This window comes from Cajanus cajan, chromosome 11, assembly GCF_000230855.2.
Source record: "Cajanus cajan strain Asha chromosome 11, NIPB_CcT2T_4, whole genome shotgun sequence".
NCBI lineage: Eukaryota > Viridiplantae > Streptophyta > Magnoliopsida > Fabales > Fabaceae > Cajanus > Cajanus cajan.
The window spans coordinates 25,986,785-26,011,676 of NC_138527.1; the positions used below are offsets into that span (position 1 = coordinate 25,986,785).

General features: G+C 34.8%; 1 protein-coding gene across 2 annotated transcripts; it reads right to left on the reverse strand.

Moving 5' to 3' along the window:
- Positions 1-1,975: 1,975 nt before the first annotated feature.
- Positions 1,976-20,908, reverse strand: SIK1 (Protein kinase superfamily protein). 2 transcript variants are annotated; one of them, XM_020360551.3, is made up of 18 exons: positions 20,066-20,908; positions 19,856-19,944; positions 19,637-19,744; positions 19,141-19,248; positions 18,873-18,963; positions 17,760-17,812; positions 16,949-17,011; positions 15,905-15,949; positions 14,774-14,809; positions 13,817-13,872; positions 12,905-12,986; positions 10,428-10,556; positions 8,046-8,187; positions 3,915-4,035; positions 3,493-3,715; positions 3,002-3,202; positions 2,812-2,900; positions 1,976-2,406 (listed from the first exon to the last, which is right to left on the reverse strand). In XM_020360551.3, exons 1-18 carry the CDS (start codon positions 20,826-20,828, stop codon positions 2,307-2,309), a joined length of 2,499 nt encoding a protein of 832 aa, XP_020216140.2. In that variant the 5' UTR covers positions 20,829-20,908; the 3' UTR covers positions 1,976-2,306. The 2 variants fall into 2 exon arrangements, with proteins under 2 accessions (XP_020216140.2, XP_020216141.2); XM_020360552.3 differs by having other exon boundaries at positions 2,812-2,897; positions 20,066-20,907.
- Between the last annotated feature and the right edge of the window lie 3,984 nt (positions 20,909-24,892).

The window sequence follows — 24,892 nt, forward strand, 5'->3', positions numbered from 1 at the left end:
GAAAAACCCAAGTCCCGCCAATCCTAGATCATTAAAAAGGGTCACCCACCATTTATCCACGTACCAAGCCCAATAGTGCTGGACGTGAGGGGGTGTATTGGGAAAAACCCAAGTCCCACATCGACTAGAGATTAGGCAATTGAATAATATATAAGTGAAAAGCAACCCTTACCTTACAAGCCGGTTTTGTAGGGTTGAGTTAGGCTTAATCCACTATTCTAACATGCACGTCAACGCATGGTGGCTCAAGCCAATAAATCCCGTAAAGACATTACCTTCAACCCCAGCGACTGGGTTTTTTGCGTCTTCAGCCGTACCGCCAGCTATCCTTGGGTCGTTCCACATCGCAGAAGCTTCGTCGACATTTTCAAGGGCCTTTCCAGGTGGTGCGTCGCATTGGCGCTGTCGCGTACGAGCTTGATCTGCCTCCTCCGCGGCGGTCCATCCGATTTTTCATGTTTCTCTTCTCCGGCAATTCCACGGCGAACCACCTCGAGCCATAGCCACACTCCATGGTGAAACCCCTGAAGCTTCCCTCGAACTCTCTCTCTCTTCTCCCACACATGATGCAAATAATAATGCAACCCAGTCTGACTTTCCACTTCAAGGCTCCACTTCCGCGCATCCAGAAGACTCCATCTCCACACAGCCGTTGGATCAAAGCTCGATCCGTGGCCCTCAACCCTTGACCGCATTTGTGCCATTCACTAAAAACACAACTGCCACATCAGATTCCCATTTGGACTTCGAGGACGAAGTCATTTTTCAAGGGGCGGGCAATGATATAAGCCCACTTCGCAGGACTAGGGATAGGCGCCCCCCGTTTTGGCTTAAGGATTACAAGGTCTAATTGGGCTTTCCTTTTGGACTAAAATGTTATTGTATTTCCTTTTTTTATCTTCCACCAAGTCTCGTAGTGGGCCTGATGACCCTATGTTCCTACGGTTCACCTCACTATATATCTCTTTTGTAATGTGATGATGAGAAAATGAAGAATTATCGCAGTTTTTTTATACAGTATTTCTTTCTTAGGTTAATAGTAGCGTTGCCCTTATCAGAAACTTTCGAGTTATCTTATTTTAATTACTTTTATAACCCATAAAAATATGAAATATCCTTTTTTCTGGTTGAAAACATGTTAAAAGGGGTTTTTCTTTCTCTTCTTTTGAACGAGTGGTCCACGAACCCAATGATCAGCAGATTTTATTACTTAGGTTATCGGTTGACCGGTTTTATGTATTTTGCATATGGATTGGGGTATCCTTGTATCCTTTTTAATACATTTATTATTTTTAGCTGACAAAAATAACGTGGAAGGGGGGCTAAAACACTTTTCTTTATTAAATATTTAAGGGTTATAAAAAATAAAAATAGACTGATTGTAAACAAGGTTATAAACTTTGGGGCTAATATCATTTAATTTTTAAAATACACTATCAATAGAGAAAAGTTAATTCATGTATTTTATAGATTAATCTTTTATTTCAGTAATCAAACTTTAGACTTTTGTATTTAATATGAATGACAATACTAATTGTCTATAAAAAATGCTAATATATTTTTTAACACCTTTAGTTTCTTACTATTGATTAAAACTTATTTAAAACTAAAATTTATTAGTCGAACTCATTAAAAAAAAAAGTAAATTTCACAAAATTGTATGATTCTTAATATATACGAGAGCATGTGAGCAACTATTTAGTCTTGGAATATGTTGTGTGCTGATAATCTGAGACTTAGGAATATGTTTATTCATTTAATTCACACGAAACTTGGAGAAGGGTGGCTAACAAGTGCCGACAGTGAGGGTGCTTTAAAACACAAGTAGAAGCTTTATTCATTTAATTCACATGGAAAAGATCCGTTTGTTTTAGAATTTCGAAAGTGTAAATTTGGTCTTTTTTTAACAATAAAGCCCTATTCTTCCCAAAAGAAAATGTCCGCCACGAGCAGAGATCTGAACTATGAAACCATCTTGTGATTGCAATACGGTTGACAAATTTCTTGCATTACTTTAAAAATCCCACTAGTGACTACTACGTGCGCAAATGCAACATTAGTTGAAAGACGTGCATACACTATTTACATACAAATATGTGACAGCTTACTAAACCCTATTCTTCTAGGGTTAAGAGTGAAAGAAACCATCAAAACTACTAGTTACAGAACCATACACCTAAAAATATATAATAAATAAAAGATGGCTACTGCTTCTCTGACACGAGAAACGAAAAATGGTTTTGTGATCTTTGCAGCCAATAAAGGTCGGGGGTTAAAAATAGACGCAATAGGACATACCTGCCTAACTACAACCGAAGAATGGTTCTAAGTGTGTCGGAGAGATTTTGAATAGTTCGCTGCTCCTGGGTTGCTTGCAGCTCCTGAAGTGGCATATCTTCGTAACACCTAATAACAAGCAAAGAAATTAGGTAACATTAACATAGATACTCCATACAAGCCCAGGAGGAGCAGAAAGAAATCATTTGATCAGAATTCAGATATCAAGGGTCGTAAAATCTGTGCTTTATTGACACCCACTGGGAGGGAAAATCTTGAACAATTCCCCAATTTAAGCGTCGGCACAAATAAATGACTATAGTTTTTTTCTCATAGGATAGAAAGTGGTAATTTTTTCAGATAATAATACCAACAATGAATTCACCTTTTGATTTTGTTACTGAATTCTAATTATCTCTCCCCGTGATTCCCATCTCTCCCCTTTTTATATATGCCATGTAGATTCGTATAATTTCTTTTTGTACCAAATAGCATAACACAAATTTTTCGCAGTGTAAAAGTTGAGGGACATACATCTTATGGTAAGCTAAAGCCTGTGCCAAATTCATTAGAGTAGAACTCGACGTCAATCTTTGGTAAATGCTTGGAGGAAGAGGCATCTGCTGCATGTCAATTAGCAAACCTATATAAATGACCTTAACTAACAAATGTGCAGATACAAGTGTACAACACAAGTACACACACACATACAATACACAGTTACCTCATTTAGTCCTCTCCGGCCCTTTTTGGATTGTCCATCGCCGCTAAAAAGCTCTTGCAATGCTTCCACTGTTCCAGCTCCACTGGTATCCTGTTGCATGACACCAAGTACATTGTCTGACAGGAGAGCAATAGGTGATATATCTGTTGCCCTTAAGAATGGGATGGGCACTGTGTTACCAGCAGCATAAATGGACCAAAGCTGCAATAGCACAGAAATTAAAGTAAAAAGGCAAGTCTTACAGAGCAATCTCACAACAAGAGACATTCATGATGGCCAAAAAATATATAATAGATTGGACCATTAATTCTAGAAAAGAAAAGAAAAGGGATAAATATTTGCCAAATGAAGGATGCAGGTAGATATGCCTCTTAGAAATCTCGTAGCAGTGATTCTAATAACTAAACAAAAAATATTTGCTCAAACAGAGTGATCTCATAAAAAATACCAATGTTTGACATCATAGATATAAATAAAATCACAAAAAATACCTTATCTTGTAAAGCAAATGCTTTACGGCTGACTGTTTCACCCTTGAATAAGCTATTGTTTATATCATTACCAATTCCAGCTTGTGCTCGATGACTACCTTTTTTGAGGGTCTGCTCAGTTAAATTACTAACATAAGGTAAAGATGATTGAATGGTATTGGTCGCAGCACTAGGTTCTCTAAAAGAGACGGTGTTCAGAAGACCAACTTTCTGACTTTCAATCCTAAAAGATCATCCACAAAGAAAGCAAACTACATTAGGACACAGGAAATGAAAAGGAAAAGAGACGGAGAGGCTCTAATAAGCAAATGACGTACATTTTACAAGTTTGCACATTCAAGACTGAGAATTAAGGTTTAGATAAAGAAAGAAAGTGCTTTCTTCAAAATATAGGTAGTAAAGGTAAACAGATAGGTTAGTACCTAGAGTCGGCCAATCTGCCTCCTGTGCCACTGGTCAGAGCAGAAGTGGAAACTGCAGAATCTGCATCCTGTGTGGTCTGATGTAATTCATCTCCATGGACTATAAAAGTGCCAAAGTTGCCTGCCAATAATCCACATAAATCCTAATGTTTTATCCCCTAGAAAAACACTTAAAATAAAGGCTTCCATTTCACCAAAACTTAAAACTTAATATTTTAGAACAAACAACAACAAAGCCTCATCCCACCAAGTGAGATTGGCTACATGGATCACACTATGCCATTTGGTACAATTAGAAACCAAAGCTTCAGGAAAGGTAAATACCGAATTTTATATATTAGAAAAGAAAAATAAATTAGAAGTCTAACCCTTTGTTTGAATTGAAGGAAGAAAATGAGGGGAGAATTTTGAAAAGATAAAATTTTGAATTTTTTGTTTATAGTATTTTCTTTCTTCTCTTTTCATTTTGTCTTTCAACCAAACAAGAGAAAATTAAAAACTATTAAAATTGTCCTTCCCTAATTCCTCTCTCAATCCATAGTCATACACCAACCAGATGAGGCAGATGGAAGAAAGGAAATTTGGGAAAATCAGGCACAGGGTTTAAGAGGGTTTAACATAGTAACCTCCGACTACATTGGTATTCTTGTTATATATCACCTGGTCTGCAACTCAACATAACCAGCAAGCTCTTGAAGTTTACACCACCCAGATTATTCAGTAAAATTTGAAAAGCTCGTAGTGCTTGAAATTTTGAATAATGAATAATACAATTATTAAAAATGAATTGGGCATAATTCAAAACCAAAAGATAGCTGCTCAAGGGGAGGATAGCTCAAGCCTTAAAGGAGTATGCTGACTATATTCTTAGTCAATACATGACATCTTACAACAATAAAAACCAAACAAGTATAAACCATCCTACGCAAGACATCCAGGGAAAAACCATATAACATATCCAATGGTTCAGCTGGAAGAGGTACAAGAAATGTCATAAACTTAATAGACACCACTAAAGACACATTTCTAATTTATTTTTTTTTTGGTAAAAAGCTAAGGCAATTTTATTAAAGACAAGGATTTCTAATAGCTATGACTTTCTAACGATTCTCACACATACACATGCACACCCATTCTCACTGCAGGAGTCCCTCTTCGCAGATAGCCAGACTAATCAACCACTTGCCCTCCCACCCTCAACTCAACCTCACCTCTAAAACACTACTAGCAAAATGTAAGTTATAAAAATTAACCATCATAATTCACACAATATCCCAGAATAGGATTGAGGATTTAAGTAAAACCTCTGACCCACACAAGTTAAAAACATTTGACAACTACTAACTACCATCAAATCAGTCCCACAATGGCTTAGTGTCCAGTTTGCAAGCTGCCAAAATCAATTCCTTGCACCGTGACACATGTTCAAACGTAAATTTGCGATTGAGATTAATTTGGACACATCCCACATATGATCGATGGCTCAAAATTAATTTTATCAAAATCAGTTCTACCCAACTTTAAAACAAACAGATCCTAAGCATGGTAGTCAGTATCGCATGAATCTCGATATGATTGGATTTTTCCCAATACACCCCCTCATGGCCAACACTAATGCGGTTGATGCGTGGATAAATGGTTGGTGACCCTTTTTAATAATTTAGGATAGACGAGATTTGAGTTTTCCCAATACACCCTCTTACACCCAGAGCACTATTGAGCTTGACGCGTGTATAAATAATGGGTGACCCTTTTAGCAAATTTATGATAGTTCTAATATCATCTTAAAATATAAATTCAAGTCTAACTCAATCCTACAAATCTAACTTGTAAGATAAGGATTGCTCTCTACTTATCTGCTCTTTGTATGCCTTATCTTTAGTTGATGTAGGACTTGAGTTTTTTCTAATACATCCGAAGTGGGTAGGGTCATGGGCAGCCTGGTTTTTAAAACCCTAAAAAAAATTCCTTCAAAAAGTAGGGTAAAAAGGGAGGAACCAGCCAATACCTCCCCGCCCCCCTCCCCACAAAGGAGACCCAGGCTCCTCCTCATTAGAAACATTTCTACTTGTCTCCTTATTTTCTTTTCTTCTTTGTTTGGTCTTGCTACTGGTTGGCTGGTGGTCCCTTCTTTGTCTCCTGATTTTCTTTTTTTCTCGTGTGTGGTGGCAATCCTTTTTTCTCTCTGGTACTAGTCAGGTGGTTGGTCATTTTTGGGAGATGAAGATAACTTGAGTGATATATATCTTGGGGTTGGGGATGACAAAAGATCTTGGATAGGGGCTTTTTGTGTTTATTTTTTGACTATTGCTCTTTGTACGGCAGCAGCAGCCACTGTTTGCTGAATTTATGCAACAACAGCACTGTTTTATTTTTGGGTGGCTAACTGCTGAAGTTGTGCAGCAGCAAACAGTCACCATTTTACGCATTTATGCAGAAATAGCATTGGTTTTTTTAGAGGCTATGCTGTTAAACTGTGCAGACAGCCATTTTTTTGGACTTGTGGCTGTTATTATTTGTATCTTTGTATTGAAGCTTATATGCTACTATATATATGTCCATGTTTTCATTTTTCATGTTAAAATGTTCCTAGAGTGCTTTTTTATGTCTTGTATATGTGTGCATATATATATATACACACACACACACATATATATATATATCCAAGGTTGTCAATCTCGAGAGTTTACGTAATCTCGTGGAGGCTCCGTAAACTCGTATCGTAAACTCGTATCGTAAACTCGTAAGAGATTACTCAATAATAAATAAATAAATAAATAAATAAAAATAACATAATAATTAATGTGTTACATCAATTATTAATATGTTATGTCAATTGTCTATGTGATATATTAGTAATTAATATAAATATAAATACACGTTGAAAACTTTTTTAGATTAAGGATATTTCTGTATGAAAAAAATAGGGGTGAAAGTGCAAAAATTATGGGCCGTGTAAACAGCATTGATGAGCCCACTTAAATTCGGGGCCAATATACAAAACTAGCCCATCAAACCTGATCCAACGAGACACGACCGGTGTGCATCCTGAACCGGGTTTAACGAACAAAATTGCAAGAATCGAAGAAGTTAGAAGCTAGTTAGATCAAACATCTAAATAGAGATCGGAGAAGAAGAAGAGAAGAGAATGGGAACGACGGTGGCGGGTCTAGCACCGGGTCTGTCACGGAAGCTGAAGAAGGTTCTAGAATCGAGGATCGACATGTCTGATCTCTTGTCTTCGCTCAACTCGCGCAGACCAGGTGTTCCGCTCGCAGTGGAGTCGCGCGGACCAGGTGTTGCGCTCAAGGTGGAGTCGCGCGTAGGGGAGAGGAGACTCGCGGAGGTGTCGCACGGAGAGGAGAGAAGATGCGCGGAGGTGTCGTACGAAGGAGGTGAGGCGCGCGGAGGAGTCGCGCAGAGGAGGTGAGGCGCACGGAGGATTGAAAAAAAAATGGTGATCTCTTAATATCGGAGGTAGTCTCGCGAGTTTACACGAGTTTACCCGAGTTCACCGAGATTGCTCCGAGTTCACTAAAAAACGAGTTTACCTCCGAGTTGTACAGGTAAGCTCTTGTAAACTCGTAAACTCGTACGAGTTTATGAGTTGTCACTAGAGATTGACAACCATGTATATATCTATAAGGATTCACTAACTCTAAGTGTAACTCTTGGTAAAGTTACTCCACTTTATAACTCATGATATCATTTGAATTTCAACTATTCATCCGTTGAATTAAAAGTTTTTAATGAATAGATTAAATTTAAAATTTTTGCAAAGTTTGAAAACTATATGATTATTGACCATGAATCTTACAATTCACGATATGATTCGATTCATGATTCAAAAAATAGACTTTCCGATACATAAATGGTATCCTGATTCAACAAGTATGCTCAACAAATGTGGTCCAATTGAGTGCTGCTAAATCTGAGGGCTACACCTTCAAGCATGTCGCCAAAGTCAAATTCAGTAGGCTATGAAGACAAATATGTATCCCTACTACCTTTTTGAGGCTCATTTCATACACCACAGAAGATGAAACATACTCTAAGTCTAAGTAACATTAGGTAATAATCAAAATTAAGAAAAAGATGTTAATTCACATATAAGATGCAAGAAACACAAACCTTCATTCGTGTCTACATCTTCTACCTTATGTAGCTTCCTTACAGTGCCATGTGATGAGAGATTAGCAGCTCCCTCAACACCAACGTTATGAGATCCGGATGGAATAGTATTTTCATATTCATCGTTTAAATTTGAAGCTAACTGTAGAGGGAAAAAAAAGTGTAAGTTATTGTAGGAAACATTCCATAACAGATTGTATACCTTAAATCAAGGATATTTATTTGTACTTTTATCTAAGATAAATTATGGGGCTTGGCTCTAGTTTCTTTACTGTTAAGGCAGTAGGTATATACATAAGCCCATGTATTGTATAACTGTTGGAAATAGGAATATTTTAGGAGATAGGGACTCCTTATGTTTATTTTTCCAAGTTGCCTAGATACTTTGTATAACTAGATTCATTGCATCATAGGTAGTAGTTTCTTAACTGTTCTCTTGTAAATTGTTTCGACATTAATCATCTTTGTAATTCTCTTGTGTATAAATAAATTCATTATGCAGGATGGTGGTATCACTCAAACATATTCAGAAAATATTTGTTTCTCTTAACATGGTATCAAAGCTCCTAATCTAAGGACGCTCTGCTTCCGCAAACAAAGGTTCTTTAGAAAGTTTGATTGGACTCTTGAAGCTATTAGACTTTTCGACGACCGCCATTTTACCAGCGACTTTCTGGCAACATTCCAAACTTGCTGACATCTTTTCTGGCCCTGTTCCAACAATCTCTACTTTATCAGTACCAATTTTCAGTGTTTGCTGATCTGTGTGAGCAGTACCAATTTCTTTTATACATAGCTGATTGTCTCTCTTCTTTTGGTCTTTGTTCATTTTCGAAGACCTTTCTTCAGGTACTTGTATTTCAACATGTTCAGGTATGCTTCCTCTTTCATTTGGATTTAATGTCTCAAACACTCTACCATTCCATCGGGTTCTTGACTGTTAAGCCACAGACCATATGATCCTATCATCTCAATTCTTCTTCACATTCTCCATGTCCCAGCAGTAAGAAAATAGTCACTGCAGATGTGTTAGAATACAAGCAGTTATGTATTCTAACAAGTTGGCTCTCATGTAACTGTAGCTGGTATAGGGAACATCCAAATAAATCCCTTCATTACCCTTAAAAATGTTCTTCATGTTCCAAAGTTGTCCACAAATCTTATCCCTATACAAAAAAATCTTACAAGGTTGCATTGTTATTTTTCATAATAATTGTGTATTTCAATGCAAGGAATCTGGAAGCACGATTGGGCATGCTAGTGAAGGGAATGGCCTTTATCTTCTTGATGTTCCATGTGTGCCTCATACAAAAAAAAAAAAAAAAAAAAAAGCCCCATTCCTTCATGTCAGAGTCTCTACTGCGAGAAAAGGAAAATATTTTACTCTTTCATTATCAGTTAGGACATCTTTCTTTTGAAATCACCGATATTATGTTTCTATCTTTGTTTTCTGGAATAAAAATTGAATGTCTTCAATGTGATGTATTTGAAATTGCAAATGACAACCGTGTCCCTTTCCCCATTAAGTAACAATAAAAGTTCATTTCCTTTTTATCTTGTTCATACTGATGTTTGGGGCCATCTATTCCAAACGTGTCAGGGGCTTGTTGGTTTCTGTCTTTTATTGATGATTGGCTCAAGACAGGGGAAAACTTGATCCTAGGGCCCTAAAGTGTGTCATTGTTAGTTACTCTTATACTCAAAAAGGGTACAAGTGTTACCATCCTCCATCTAAGAAATTGTGTGTCTCAAGATGTCATCTTTCATGAGGAACAAAATTATTTCTCTCAACCTTATCTTTAGGGGAGAGTCTTAGGGAAGACAAGGACATTTTTCTAAATCACTTGGCTTTCCAACTCTCGAATTAGATTCTCATCATTCTGAAAAAGATGCATCAACCCTAAATGAATATGATAAAGAAGTTCCAACCAGACCTGAAAACAATACAAGGATTGGAAAGAATTTGATTTACATAAGAAGATCAAGTATCATTCCTGAATCAACACATGCCCAAGAGACCAATCCAACTCCTTCGAATCAGGTAACAAATTCTGATTTTCCAATTTTAAATTATGCTTGTTTTGGCATTAATTATCTTTGTAATTCTCTTGTATATAAATAAATCCAATCTGCTGGGTAGTGGTATCACTCAAGCATATTCAGAAAATATTTGTTTCTCTTTAACTATAACCTGTGAGTATCATCAGAACTAAGAGTAACATGGGCTACTTCTGCTTCAGATTAAGAATATGTATTGTAAAACACAAAGAAATTGCTTTCTTATTGAATTTTCCAATCTAGAAGGTAGATGATAAGAACAAGTCTGAGTGGATGTACATGTGCATGTGTAAGAGCATGAGAGGAGGGAAGATTAAATCGTACCTGATCTTCTGATGCTGCTGGTGCAAGAGTTTGGGCCTGCAAAGCCATTGAAGCCCTGATTTGCCTTGCCTTTTCCAGTTTTGGCAACATTGCAGCAGATCCACTTTTCCACTTTTCAAAGAATTTGTGCTACACAGCCATAGAAAAGACTTTAACTTGATGTAAAATACAACATTTAAAGAAATCAAAAGATAGGGAAAATCAAATTAGTTTCATGAAGGCATATGTTGGGAGTTTGTCTAGTCACCCATCACATGCCATTACATGCAGCAGCCAAAATAAAGCTCATGCTTGATCAACAATCAGTTAAAGAATTAATTTTGTAGTTCTAGATAACCAGACTATGCTTCAGAATCCAATATTATTTAACTTATAAATATATGTAGTGGACAATGTTGAATATTGAAAAACCTTATATATCCATTAACATTTTGTTTTATTGTTAATTGTTCATTGTCAAGTCATAACAAGAATCAAGTTTTACACTTTTATTTAATAGGTGAAACTAAAACATAATATTGAAAAGAAAAAGTAGCTGGAAGAAAACAGAATTAGGTTAGAAAAGTATCAGTATATTCCATCTTAATTAGTGTGTCTTAATCAATCAGATAAGGATCTCCATATGTATTGATATTTTAAAATCAAATAGCTCACTAAGTAGAAAATGAAGTGAAATATAAACTTCAAAATATTCAAAAAATAATAATAATAATAATAATCATTCAAATTCCACTCTCTAACTCATAAAAATGTTTTGTAAAAAAAAGCAGATATAATTTACTACTTTAAAATTTATAAAACCTAAATATCTATCCACTTTTTAAAAATCATTAAAATCATAATTATATAATTCCTCTTTTTTCATTACATACCAGCCACCAAACAACAAAAAGAAAAACACTTTGGTCCATGCCCAAGTGAGATACAGCAGTACCTCCTAATAAAGACACCAGACCCAGGGCATGCTCTCTGCACTAGATTTATCATACTTGATCAATTTTGTTGTTTAGTTTCAACAGGATCAATGTATTAAGCAGGCTAACCCAATCAAAAGAAAAATTCATGGCCCATTCTAGAGCTCATCCACTCCTAGTTGATGAATGAAACATGAACTGACGACTCTGTTCTGCAACTTGAACTGAATGAAACAAGAAATATGTCTTTATTCATCAACAACCTAACTTAGGACCGTAGGAGGGAAAGATTTCATCATTTTCCCTCTATTTGTATTATAAAAAAAAAAATTACAAAAAACTCTAAAATCAGCTTTTTTTCCAAAAAGGGTCACGCAACCCAACCCTTGTATTCAGTACGACCCAACTACAAGAATTGCAGAATGAAGCTCAGTCACAACTCGCATGATTCAAGCTGCATTTCAAGGACAAAAATGTGTCCTCATGTGATTTGTATTGATTTTTGAGGAATCGTTTCAGATTGGGATCCAAATAGTACAATTAGTGTGATTCTAACTACCATGGTGGTGAACAACTGTAAACAAATCACATACGAAAAATTTCTTTTATCTTTAATTTCTAAAGTTAATGACAACTAATTTCAAACATTGGTTTCACACATTAGTAGATGAAATGAAATGATGTTTTGAACACTTCGGCTTTGAAACTTCACTTAAAATCTTCATTTCATTTCTAAAGTCCAAAAGTTCATAGTAGGAATTCAAAAAAATCAAACTAGTTGCCAATAATGCTTGGAGTCATAAAAAAGATAAAGAATTGAACCCCAAGAGGTTCATTTACATTAAAATGAACCTAATTGTACTACCTCTGGTCCTAATTATAAGCAATAAATTGGATTTTCCTTGGTCCTAAATATAAGCAACAATCATTAGTTTTTAAAGTTACTTAAACGTAAATTTCTTTCCTGTCCTTAATTAATTGCTAACTCTATTTCCTATGCGTCTACTTATAACTAGCATTAAATAGAACAACCACTTAATACAAAGGGTATCTTTGGAATAAAATTAAAATTTATGGCAGAATTAATTAAAAACAATCAACTTAATTACTTTTATTGGTCTTGATGACTTGTCCTATGTTGCTTATAATTAGAATCGGAAGTAGTAATACATATTAATATCTCGAAGGGGAGTGTAATTTTTAAAATAGGAGGCAAAGTAGTTTAATTTAAGCCTCACGCAAGGGGAAAGAGTATAATTTACTCTAAAAATAACATTCGTTGAAAGCAGAATTAATACTTCAAACTATATTCTAAGTAAAAAGAAGCAAAATATAAAGGCATCACAATAATAAGCTTTTCTACTTCCTCTCAACTTCCTATCTTGTCATCTTTTTCTATCAAGATACTGCTAAATCTCCCAAATACAGATCAATTTCATTTTTTCTTTGTGTGCCTCTCTTGTTGATTTCCTTCCTCTATTTAACAAACAAGGACAGCTCTGAACAAATTTATGACTCCTAATAGTCACTAAATTTCATAAGAAACAATAATGTTAAGCATACCTTCAACATCTCAGATGCTGTAGGGCGGAGACGAGGTTCTTTTGTTAGGCACTTTGCAACAAAATCATGGAAATATAGAGACCTAAAAAAGAAAATCAAATTTAAATCATTGTCATACACAAAGATATCATCACTAAATAGAGACAGTCTCAAACACCAAGATGTGGCATCGGCACCAAGAAAATGATAATAGGATGGTAGACTTACTGCTAACTAGCAATTATAATCTGGGTAGTTTATGTTGCATTTATACCATTAGACAAAGAAAGCACCAACCTTGCATTATTTTTTGTGGGTTAAGAGAATAAATCTCATTAAGATAAAGAGAAGAAATTACAATGATTTTTGAGTACAAGGAGTCCTCCTTAACTTAAAAGCATCAAAATTGTATTCTTAGACTTCAACAAATGACAGTGTATTACCATTTGAATGAATGTGTTATATTCCCAGACTGGGAAGTAGAAAGGAACAAAAGAATGTGTGAGAATTTGTTTATGTAGTTCAATATATGAGTTCCTTGCATATACATATCTTAGAGCATGTAGCATAGATATACAACTAATAAAAGATAGCACCTTACTAAAAATAAGGCAAGATAGGAAGAAAGTTATGCTTTCACTTTCACAAGTGGTTTCAATTCAACATCATCTTTGTCTTTTTTCAAAGATCTAAAAAAGTATCCAAGTCAGAGATTGTATAGTAGAAGAACTTGCAGCAAGCAGTTACACACTATTTGACTTTATAAGAGACAAAAAAAGCACAACATATAATATAATATAGCACATTGAAAAAGATCATTAGGATATCTAAACCAAATTTCATTATAGATCCTCATGTAACTCTTCAATCTTAGTTATTTGCAAATTAGCTGTAAAGGTATAACTTGGATAACTATAGACAACAGAAACAAACCATTTTTCTTTATCCTCAAGCATTGGAGCTGGTTCAATTGATATCATGAATAAAACCTACAATTAAAAAGGAATAAAATACATTATTATACACCGAAACCCTCACAAAAAATATGCCCTTACCAATGGCAAGTAAACAGTAAAATAACTAAGTGTTTATTAATAAAAATGTAAAGAATCAAAAACTCCTTGCATTTGGTACATTTTATTTTACAGCAATCAACTGTTAGGCCTATTTGGGGTGGTTGTGAGTTTTTTTTTTGGTTCTAAAATGCAAATTTCAAAACGAAACATCTTTGGATAAAATGAAGCAAAATTGATTTTTAACTTCGCCATCATCTCAGTTTTTGACTTCATTACAATGTTCTTACCGCTTCTAAGATTGGTGGTGATTCTGTGTATAAAATGTGAAATCATAATTCATGAATTTCTTTAATTTTGGATCTTTTAGCCTTTTGAGAATTTTTGTGTAGTATAAATTATAAACTAATAAGTTTGTATTATAATGTTTAATATAGCAGCCATCCCACTTCCTGCTATCCAACTATAGCATTTATAGAGTTGGCCGCTACATGCCACTATCCAATATTGATAACTACATAGCCTAGGCCAAAATTCTTAAATAACTAAAATCTAGAACCTCTTTCATGACTAATTAATATCCATAAAATAACTCACCAAGCAGTTATCCAAAATTACAGTCCCCCTAAAATCACCTACTCGATTACCCCTTCTATATTTATCTGGGTTAATCTTCTGTTTCTCCTTCACAAATTTAAAAATCAACTGACAGTGAAAAACATGAATCAATAGATGAAATGACAAATCATCCGAACATATTATGAACATCAACATAATTACCAGTTAAATATTACATATGAGAAGGGCCAGGGGCAGAAGAGATCATATGTAATCAATAAAATAACAGTCAATGACAAATAAGTACTTAGTTACTAACCCTCATTGGATGTACATCTGATCTTGGAGGAACACCCTGAAAAGTATTGTAACAGATTTTAAGCATCTCTAAGCATGAGAATGAGTTAATTTTTTTAATGATCGGGATAAAAAGAGACCTGACATAAGCCTTCTATTCAATTACATTATCTGATACTGTAAATAACAGCCCACAAATAACAACTCACCCAGTTTCTCCATAGCTATAAACTTATGAGTACTAATCAACATACACATAGAAATTGTACACCTGACATTCACCCAGAACACATGGCTAACCACGTGTTAATATGATAAGCACCTAACCAAGTTATTAACCACTGACACTGTCAATAATTGTATACAATTATATTCATTTACTCTTACTTGTGAGGCAAAGTTAGACATATTTACACATGTAATTAACCACGGGTGACAATCATTAACCACTAATAGAAATTTCAATAACCTCACAACACTATTAACCATATGTAATTAACCACGTGTGACAGTCATTAAACACTAATAGAAATTTCAATAACCTCGTGACACTATTAACCATATAACCAATAATTGGATACAATCATGTTCATTTACTTTTAACTACTTTTGAGACAAAATTCACCATATCTACACACATAGTTAATCACGTGACAGTCAATATCCCCATGACATTATTAACTACTTGTGAGGCAAAATTAAACACCATTGGACAGTTCAATAACCTCACACACTATTAACCACATTATTTTATATTAAATCACGTTTATTTACTTTTAACCACTTGCAATAAAGACCAAGTTAATCATATTTATACATATAGTTAACTGCGTATCCGGATGGATGCCAAGTGAAAAATCCCCGGGTTTACATTGCTCTTTTTCCTAAACTTATAGTATCTTTATGGAAGAAGAGCAAAATGGGGGAAAGGTAAAAAAATTACCCAGACGATTTTGGTTATCCAAAAGGGTGCTTGAGCTTAAACTAATAATTTGTTCCCCATACCACCTTAGAATCACTTCAGAAAGTGTTAATCAAATAGCAGGTACGTACAAAAAAAATGGGAAAGAAAAAGGAAAAAGGTATCCCACATTGGATAAACTACCAATTTACTCAGAAGCTATGGAATTAAAAATACAAGCAATGGTTATACCTCAGCCATTTCAATAGCAGACACACCAAGAGCCCAAACATCTACCTGAAAGACATATTTAAATAAATATAACCATATCAGATACAAGTGTGTCCAATAATTTAATCATAATTAACACTGCATTTTTCTACACTCTGAATAGTGATACTTTGTAAATAAAAACAGTACTGAATCAAAATATTACTGATTCAATTCCATGTTTGCAAAGATACTGGTAACTGTCCTAGTTTTCTCTTAAATAAGTAATTTAAAACATGTACTAGATAAATCACAAAGTCAAATGTTCTAGAGAAATTTCAATGTGATAGTTTCTGATCTTTGTTATCTGTCAACTTTATATTTGCCTTGAGGGAATAGACAATTCACATGCTTATACTGTCGTCATCTTAGACATCTTTCACTTCATAAAGCAGCATCAACTATGCTTTAACCAGTTTTCATTACTTTGACTGCTTATTCTTTCAGAGTGATTTGTTCTAAAGTTTTTCACTAGACTGCAGATGCTACAATTGCAATTTCTTAAACAAGGTTTCTAAAGACTAATATTTTACTTCGTATATAATTACTTATAATTTATTACCATCACTTCCCTCTAGTCAACACTATTTGCATTCCTGTTTATGATTATCTGAACTATTAACATATGAAAAACAGCATAATATTGTACTTTTCATTTCCATTTCAATACAATTCCTTCGTCCAGTTAACTAATAACTGCTTTAATGCTTATCAAACGTGCAAAATTTAAAAGACTTTCACATCTCAAAGTAGGTCTGTGAGATAGCATGGAAGAAGTATCTTGAAACTCACCAGTGTCAATTTAATAATTTTTTGTCCAAATTTAAATAAAACTTACTGTACGCATATAAATATAGTTGTCTGGCAATATAGTACAACAACTTTTCCTCTTAACCTTAGAACTATCTACAGAAGAAAAACAAAAGGAAAATGGAAATAAAGCACGTAGGAGACACAGTACAGTGCCAACAAAAGAAGGCAAGCAACCAAGTGAACAAGGTTCATGATCTCTGAAAAGCACAATACCTTTCCATCGTAGCGACTTTCTTGAATAACTTCCGGAGCCATCCAGTGAGGGGTTCCAATGAACTATAAGCACATTAAACTGTAACATCAAAAATCTTGCCATGATAAAAAGAATGAATAATATGTCCATATAAGAAGCAGAAGACCTTAATGCAAGTTGTATTCTTTTAAATGAGCACACGTCATTTTCAAGAATTTTTAAGGGCATGTATAAGGTTAAAAAAAAAAACACCTCATTTCAAGTCAAATTCTTAGGGAAAATACTTTAAAATTTAAATATAATCTTTCTATAAACATGCTATCAGAAAGAACATGCTTAAGAAGCCAACACAAATATATAAATATGCCAGGTAGATGTTTACAAAGTCAGGGGTCATGTTTAATTTATGTTAATAAGTATAAACAGTTTATTCAAATAGAAAACTTAAAGATATGCTGTCATTCCATAGGCTGAGCACTTAATGGCACCCAACTTTTGCCCTAATTTAATATTGTTCGAAAATGGAAATATTGTGAATCTGTGATGCAAGTAAAAATACTTTATTTTCAACCCCTTGCAATTTAATAAAAAAAATAATAACCTTACATCTAAACCATAACTGGCATCTAAGCATTTAAAAAACCATCAGCCCAGTTTATTTATATTTATATACATAACATGCAAATCAAGAATCCCTAAATGATGGGGATTGAAAATTTGAAATCATTTACAGTCATCATTTCTGTTCTATCTGTGGAAACAAATCAAGTAATAATAATAAAAGAATACAAATCACAATAAATACAAATAATAAGTTTACACATCAACTACCGTATTGCGCTTTGACATAGTCCTTGTCAGCTGCGCAGCAACACCAAAATCCCCTGCTCATTGTCAACCAAGAGTCTTAATGAGTTTGTTGTTACAAGTCCACGAATATTACTGCCTTAGATATGAAATATTGAAATATATATTTCAGTAATTGAAGAAATGAAGAAAGCATAGGGTGAACACAATGCTTCTCAATGGCTAAACTGCAATGCAACTTAAAATAAGAGTAATGTCATTGGTCAATTTTCACATGGTTCATTACTAATTTTTTATAGATAAAAATTAGTGGATATGTTTAGTTCCATGAAAAACTATTCAATACTTAGCAAGTATGAATTGGTATAAAAAAATATAGTGGGAAAAAAACATTGAGAGAAACACTATATTTGACCATCTAATAAAGAAATTTGCATTATATTCTGCAGTTTTAAAAGGCATCAGCATTAACTTAGAGATGTCTATAACTCTAAACTTTATCTAGGAAGTGATATTAAAATATGAAAATCTGAATGCTATCAATCATTTTCAGTGAATATTGGAAATAGCCAAGTAGTGGAAAAATGTGTCAATTGTTAAATACAATGTCAGATTCTCCATCTAAACTCCCAATATTGATGCGGGCATGGGCATGTATCAATTAGAAGATATATATTAATAATTGGGCAAAACTCAAAAGACAAGGACAGTTCTAATTGTAGACACTGATGAATTGAAGAATATTCAATCGAAAATTTCAACTATGTGAAGAATATTAGCCTTATCGTTAATTGTGATCACAAGGGAACCAACTACTTGATCGCTTTGTAGTTGCAGTAATCATTTTGAATGGAAATTGTCTACGTGCAACCACTTTTTCATAGCAAAATAGCTTCTAGATGATAGCTTATACAACAGTTTAGGGTAGCTATAATTAGTCCATCTAAATCATATAAGTTAAGACATCATAGTTACTTGCAAAATAAGAATTCAACAAAAAATTATCACAAATGAGTGAATTTAACTTTAATTTGAGAAGAGGGTAAGAGCAAAAGAATCAACTAATTCAATGTATAGTAATATGGATTTTGTATGCAAGGCAACAATGAAAATCATAAATATAACTATTGTACTCACCTAGCTTGACATCTCCTTGTTCAGTTAATAAGATATTCCCACCTTTAATGTCTCTATGGACTTTAAAAATTGAGTGCAAATAATCAAGACCCTACACATAATTATGGAAACTATCAGGGAAAAAATAAACTAAAATAACAAACAGGCACAGCAGAAAACTTGGTTCAAACAATTCTATTGAAATATTTTGCTCTCCGAATTCTATCTTAAGCAATGAACAATATTTAAGCTGGAAACCTTGGTAGAAGTCAAACAACCAGTGCTATACCTTCAGTGCTTCTCTACAGATATATGCTATTTGACCCTCATCCAGTGCTTCATCAGTCACACTCATCAGATCAGCAACACTACCACCACCACAGTATTCCATCACTATCTGCCAAAAACTTAATCAGAATTCAGAAAACATATTTTAACAGGCAACATTAAACTCACCACTTGGATTAATTAAGAAAGTTCATACAAAAGATGGGTAGCAAAAGACGACAGTTAAGAATTAGGATTTAAAAAAGAGGCCCTCATGAAAAAAGCAAGAACAAACAAAGGCCAAACAAGAAAAAGCATGCCAGTCTCTGTTCATATTTCCCTCTAAACAAATAATTACCCTGTCACCATAACAATAAGGAAACCCAAACTAAAAAAAAAAAAAACATCACCATTGCTCACAAGTCACAAGTCATAAGAAAACTCTAAATCTAGAACGTGTTTCACAAAAGCAGTGCCACATGAACAACGAGTGGAGGTTAAAAAATTTGCCTTCTTACCCAAAGATACTCTTCTCCTTGATAGCTTCCAAGATAACGGACAACATTTGGATGATTACATTGTTGTAACATTTCAATCTCACCACGGATTTCCTCATACCCCTCCTCCTAATAAACACAATAAGCACCAAGTTCATTCACAACAGTTCAAACTCCATCTAATTAATCAAAATACCACAAGTGTCCGAATACAAAAGCAACGTGAAGTCATGAACTCACCCCTTCAGATAACGATATTACTTTAATAGCAACCATCTCCGAGGTTCTCAAATCCCTTGCTTTGTAAACAGCTCCATAGGACCCCTTCCCTGTCATCCAAAATCCACAAAAACGACATAAACACCACAATTACAACAATTCGCAATGCACGACCAATCAGAAAAGTAAAACACGAATGAAAATAAAAGGAACGAACTCGAATTGCTCTACCAAGTTCATTGAGCAATTCGTATTTAATCGTAGGGTCCTCTCTGGTAACACTTTCAGGGATCGAACTCGACGAAACCTTCGCTATTGAATGATGCCTTCCCTCATCGTTCTGCGAGGATCCACTCCCTTTCTTCTGCTTTCCTAATCCAAAATCTCCCATCCCTTGCATGCTTGCCACCGCTCTCTCCATCGTCGAACCGATGCCGCCGCCGCCGCCTCCTCCTCCTCCACCGGTCCGTCGCACCATGGTTCCGCTCACCGACTCTCTCTCGACGGGCTTCACGACGAACGTTGAGAATCCTCCGCCGTCGTCCTCGTCGTCCTCGTCGCCGCCACCGAATCTGTTCAGAGCACTCGCCTGAGCCGAGCTCCGAGCCTTCCAAGTCCCCGTCGGCGAAGCCAAACCGGAAGAAGGCCGATCTCGCGGCCGGCTCCGGTCGCTCTTCACGATCATGGTGCCGAAATCACCGGCGCCGTCGTCGTCGTCTTCGTCGTAGTCCATCGACGCCCCGCCGCCGAAGTCCTTGGGGAGGCGCTTGAGGAGCGGAGGGAGAGAGGAGTATTCATCGTCGTCGTCGTCGTGGCCGTTGTCTTTGTAGACCATTGTAGCGTAGAGATCTTCCTTCGGTTGCGCGCCGCCGGATTTCCGCCGGCGGTAGGATTCTCCGTCGTCTTCGCCGTCGTCATGGACGACGAAGGTTGAGTATATGTCGGAATTTGGTCGGGATTTTCGGGTTCCGGTGGAGAAAGAGCTCCGATCCATTTTTTCACTCCGAGGGGGTAACGCAGAGTGAAGAAGGAATCGATGCTTTCACTCGCGACTTGTCACTACCGATGACGCAGAATGCATACGATGTTTCATGGGCTTTCGTTGGGCCTCATCCATTTTGGTCCGCTCTGCCTTATGGTACGGCCCATGGGCTTCCTAGGGCCCGTGCAATTCAGAAAAGGCGGATGATAAACACACCTCCACTCTCATATAAATACACCCCCTTTTTAAAAAAAATATATATGAAATATCTAAATTACCCTTAAAAAAAAAAAAATTTCTAAATTTACACTTCCCTTTCTCGCACCCCACACCTCACACCCCCTTTCTTCCTGAAGTCTCTTTCAAGAACACTGTTCGAACAGTGGTATAACTTGTGATGGGATAGATTGAAGCAGTAATTGATAACCCAAAATTCTCATCCCGAATTAAAAAAAAAAAAAAAAGAAAACGAAAAGAAAAGGGGGGTTGTTCCGAGTTCCTAGTTCCCAAAAACAGAAGCAGAGGGGCTACGAATTCCGAAGAGGCATGAAACATGGGAAAGAAGAAAACCTGAGTGAGCAATGCGAGCTGTTCGACGCCAAAGTATCTAGCGGCAGCGAGGGTGTCGAGGGCGAGATCAACGGCGGAGGTGCAATGCGTGTGCCAGCAGCCACGCTCGCCGCAATTGGGGCGGGCCTCGTGCTTCTGGGAAACAATAGAGACCTGGTCACTGTAGATAAACTGGAGCATGAGGAGGAAGACCTCGTAGCCGACGGAGTTGACGGGGATAGATTTACTGTGCTGTCGTCTCAATGCTCTAGGGTTCTATCTTCTAACTTATTGCTTGGCGGCCGCGCAGCCGTCGTATACTGTGCTTCCTCCACCGCCTACAGCACCGGTCCCTATGGAGACTGAGGCTGATGCGGAGGCGCGGCTCGAGGAGAAAGCTCGAAAATGGCAGCAGCTTAATTCTAAACGTTACAGTGATAAGAGGAAATTTGGTTTTGTCGAGACCCAGAAAGAGGACATGCCGCCTGAACATGTTAGGAAAATCATCATATAAGTGTTCTAACTTTCACTGTCTCGCTGTTTCGTGGATAGCTTTTGGAGATTTGCGGCTACGAGTATTCATTTTTCAGAATTTTAAGTTTTGGTTTCGAAGTTGCATCTGCCAATGGAATTCTGTTAGGTTGATGAACATATTTATGTAGTTTTATGATTTACAAGTGAGATTGAGGTTGTTTTGGTTTTGCCGGAGAGGTTGGTTCATGTTCGTCCCTTTGTTGATGATGATGATGCTACTGTGCTTGGGGTGCGGGGAAGGGAAATGGAGGTGTAAATTTAGGAATTTTATTTTTTTTAAAGATAATTTAGATATTTTATATATTTTTTTTAAAAAGGGGGTGTGTTTATACGAGAGTGGAGGTGTGTTTATCATCTGCCTTCAGAAAATGACACCCCCAAACTTGAACAAAATTTCTTTGACCAAAAATTTTCTAGGGCCCATGCTTTGCATATATATTGTAAGGTGACACATTAAGGAAGTGTTTGGTATATGAAAAAGATTTTGTTTTTTCAGAGATCCAATATGAAAAATATTAATTTTTCATGTTTGATTTGTCATTTAAAATATAACATTAGTAGAAAATATTGTTTTTCGAAAATGCCTTTTGCATAGATTTTTCATAAAATTATTCTCATGAAAAGATGATAAACTAACTATTTTGAGGAAAAAAAAAAACTTAATGTAACAAAAGTGTTTTTTATTTAATACGGTCCTTGATTTCTAAATAGCATTTTAAAAATTTTTACAAAAACATTTATAACTAATCAAAAAAAATTATTTTAATTTTTAAGAATCATAATTTCCAAGATTTATAATTCTTAAAAATCATGTGAAACATGAAAAAATTTATCATGTAACAAATGTCTCCTTACATAATAAAAATAAATTCTATTGTGTTTCAAATATAATAAATTCTATTGTGTTTCAAATATATTTTGTTACATATTCATGAATGTGATAAACTTTTTCCGACCGATAGAGGTGTGGAAGAAAAAGTGAATCACAATAATATAAAAAGTGTAAAACACTCTGAGTTTCTAAAAGTGTATGTCATTAACATTTTTATCCTTATAAATAATTTTTTTTTAAATAAATCCTTGAAAGTTCTGGTTATATTATTTAAGCCATTAAAAATAATCACGTATTGTGATTTTAACTACTAAACATATATTAAGTAATATTATTGTTTAAATCACTTTTTTTTTTAATTTTGGACTAAAATGAGTAAAATTTTATATTTTTAAGAACTTTTTTTGCATTTTTATATTTTTCAAGGATCAAAGTGTTAATGAGATACATTTTCAAAGATCTGAATCGTATTTTACCCACATAAAAAAAAAAAAAAAAAAAACCTCCTTGGAAAAGGGGTATGTCAGTGAGGAAAAAACCTCCTTGGAAAAAACCTCCTTGGAAAAAACCTCCTGTGAATAAAATGGATTTAATTGCTGAACTCTCTAGAAGCCCACGAGTGAAGCCCTTTTTTGTATTCATTTGACCAAAAACTCATGTTGTTTTGTTGGTTTCTTTATGAGCTTGTAATATCTTGGGTAGTGTTGACCCATGCATATAAACAGAGAAGTTATCGTTGATGAATGAAAATACAACATGAAAACGAAACCCTCGTTTCCAATTTAACATAGTGGGTCAAATAACATACTTTACTACGTGTAATTTTGTTTAAATATGAAAAATAATTTAAATATGTAAAAAATATATAAGGAAATTTTCTTGTTGACACATATTTTATTGTGAGTGATTTATTATAGATAGTATTTTTAATATAATACGTGTATTTTTCATCAAGATTAACAATATAAATTGTTTGCTGTAAATAAAACAATATAAATTGTTAATAATTTTAGTGAGATTATAATCAAAAATAAAAATGTAGACTTAATCGCATTGTTTATCTGTCTAGCTTGCAGAGTTAAAAGTAAATGAATTATAATTATAATAACATATATAATTATGTTAATCTATCCCTACATATAAAGTCAATTCTTTATTTTGCTATACACATTATTTATGACAAATTTTAACCATTTATAAATATTACCAAAAATTCTACAATAGAAGACAAAAAAAGTCTTTTAACAAACAAGTTTTATTTTTGAAATCGTCAATAATGGCACATCACCCCCGTAACACATGTATATTCAAAGAAAATTTTTATGGAGGCACGAAGTTGATTGGCATAATCATGACCTGTTCGAGTTAAGAAGGGTACTTCGATCTCAAGCTCTAAAGCATGAAGAGGTTAAATATGAAGTGATTGAAAGTCCATCAGTCTTATTTATGCCTTAAAATATAATAAAATATAGTATTTTTTTGAGTTTATTTTTTTAAAAAAGATTGTAGACTCATTTTAAGATAGAGAATATGTCTTATTCTTTAATTTTTATACAACTTATTTCATTATGTCACTTGTTTCTTTACAAAAGTTTAATTGCTTGTTTTCTCCTAATTTATTACCTTATTGATGTAATTTCAACTTGATTTTGTTTGTATTTTGTTATTTGTTTATAATGTCCTTTAAAGTGCCTATTAAAGTTTTATAGTTAACTTAATTTGTTACCTCTTAGTCAATTAAACTTAATCCTTTGTACAACTTAGTTATCTTTACACCATGGCATGTTAGTTTGTTTCGATAAAATGTTGTCCTTGATGAGAATAATAGTTTAGAATTATGATTGTCAACCAAGTTAAAACTTATTTGAAAGAACTATTCATGTATACATAATCCTTTTTTATTGAGAATTAGGAATATAAGTGAGTTGAGTGACATCCCTTTAGTTAGAGAATTCCTAAGTATTTTCCTTAGACGTGTCTAGTTGCCTTTTGGGGAGAGATAGAGCTTTCTATAAGTGGACTAGAAATATTCCTTAAGTGAGAGGTTAGGTGTAAGAATCATTATTAAAAACATAATGTAAGTTGAATAACATGTTTGCCTTGGTTTCCCTAATTCTAGTAAACCTTGTGGGGGTTGTGATGCCTATGTGTTTGGGAGACT

Excerpts from the sequence above, each read along its gene's own strand:
- SIK1 (XM_020360551.3), bottom strand. The coding sequence starts at position 20,828 with ATGGATCGGAGCTCTTTCTCCACCGGAACCCGAAAATCCCGACCAAAT. Across the intron at positions 14,810-15,904 it reads CTGCTATTGAAATGGCTGAG|GGTGTTCCTCCAAGATCAGA; the intron begins GTATAACCATTG and ends AATACTTTTCAG. Across the intron at positions 3,203-3,492 it reads CATTTGCTTTACAAGATAAG|CTTTGGTCCATTTATGCTGC; the intron begins GTATTTTTTGTG and ends GTGCTATTGCAG.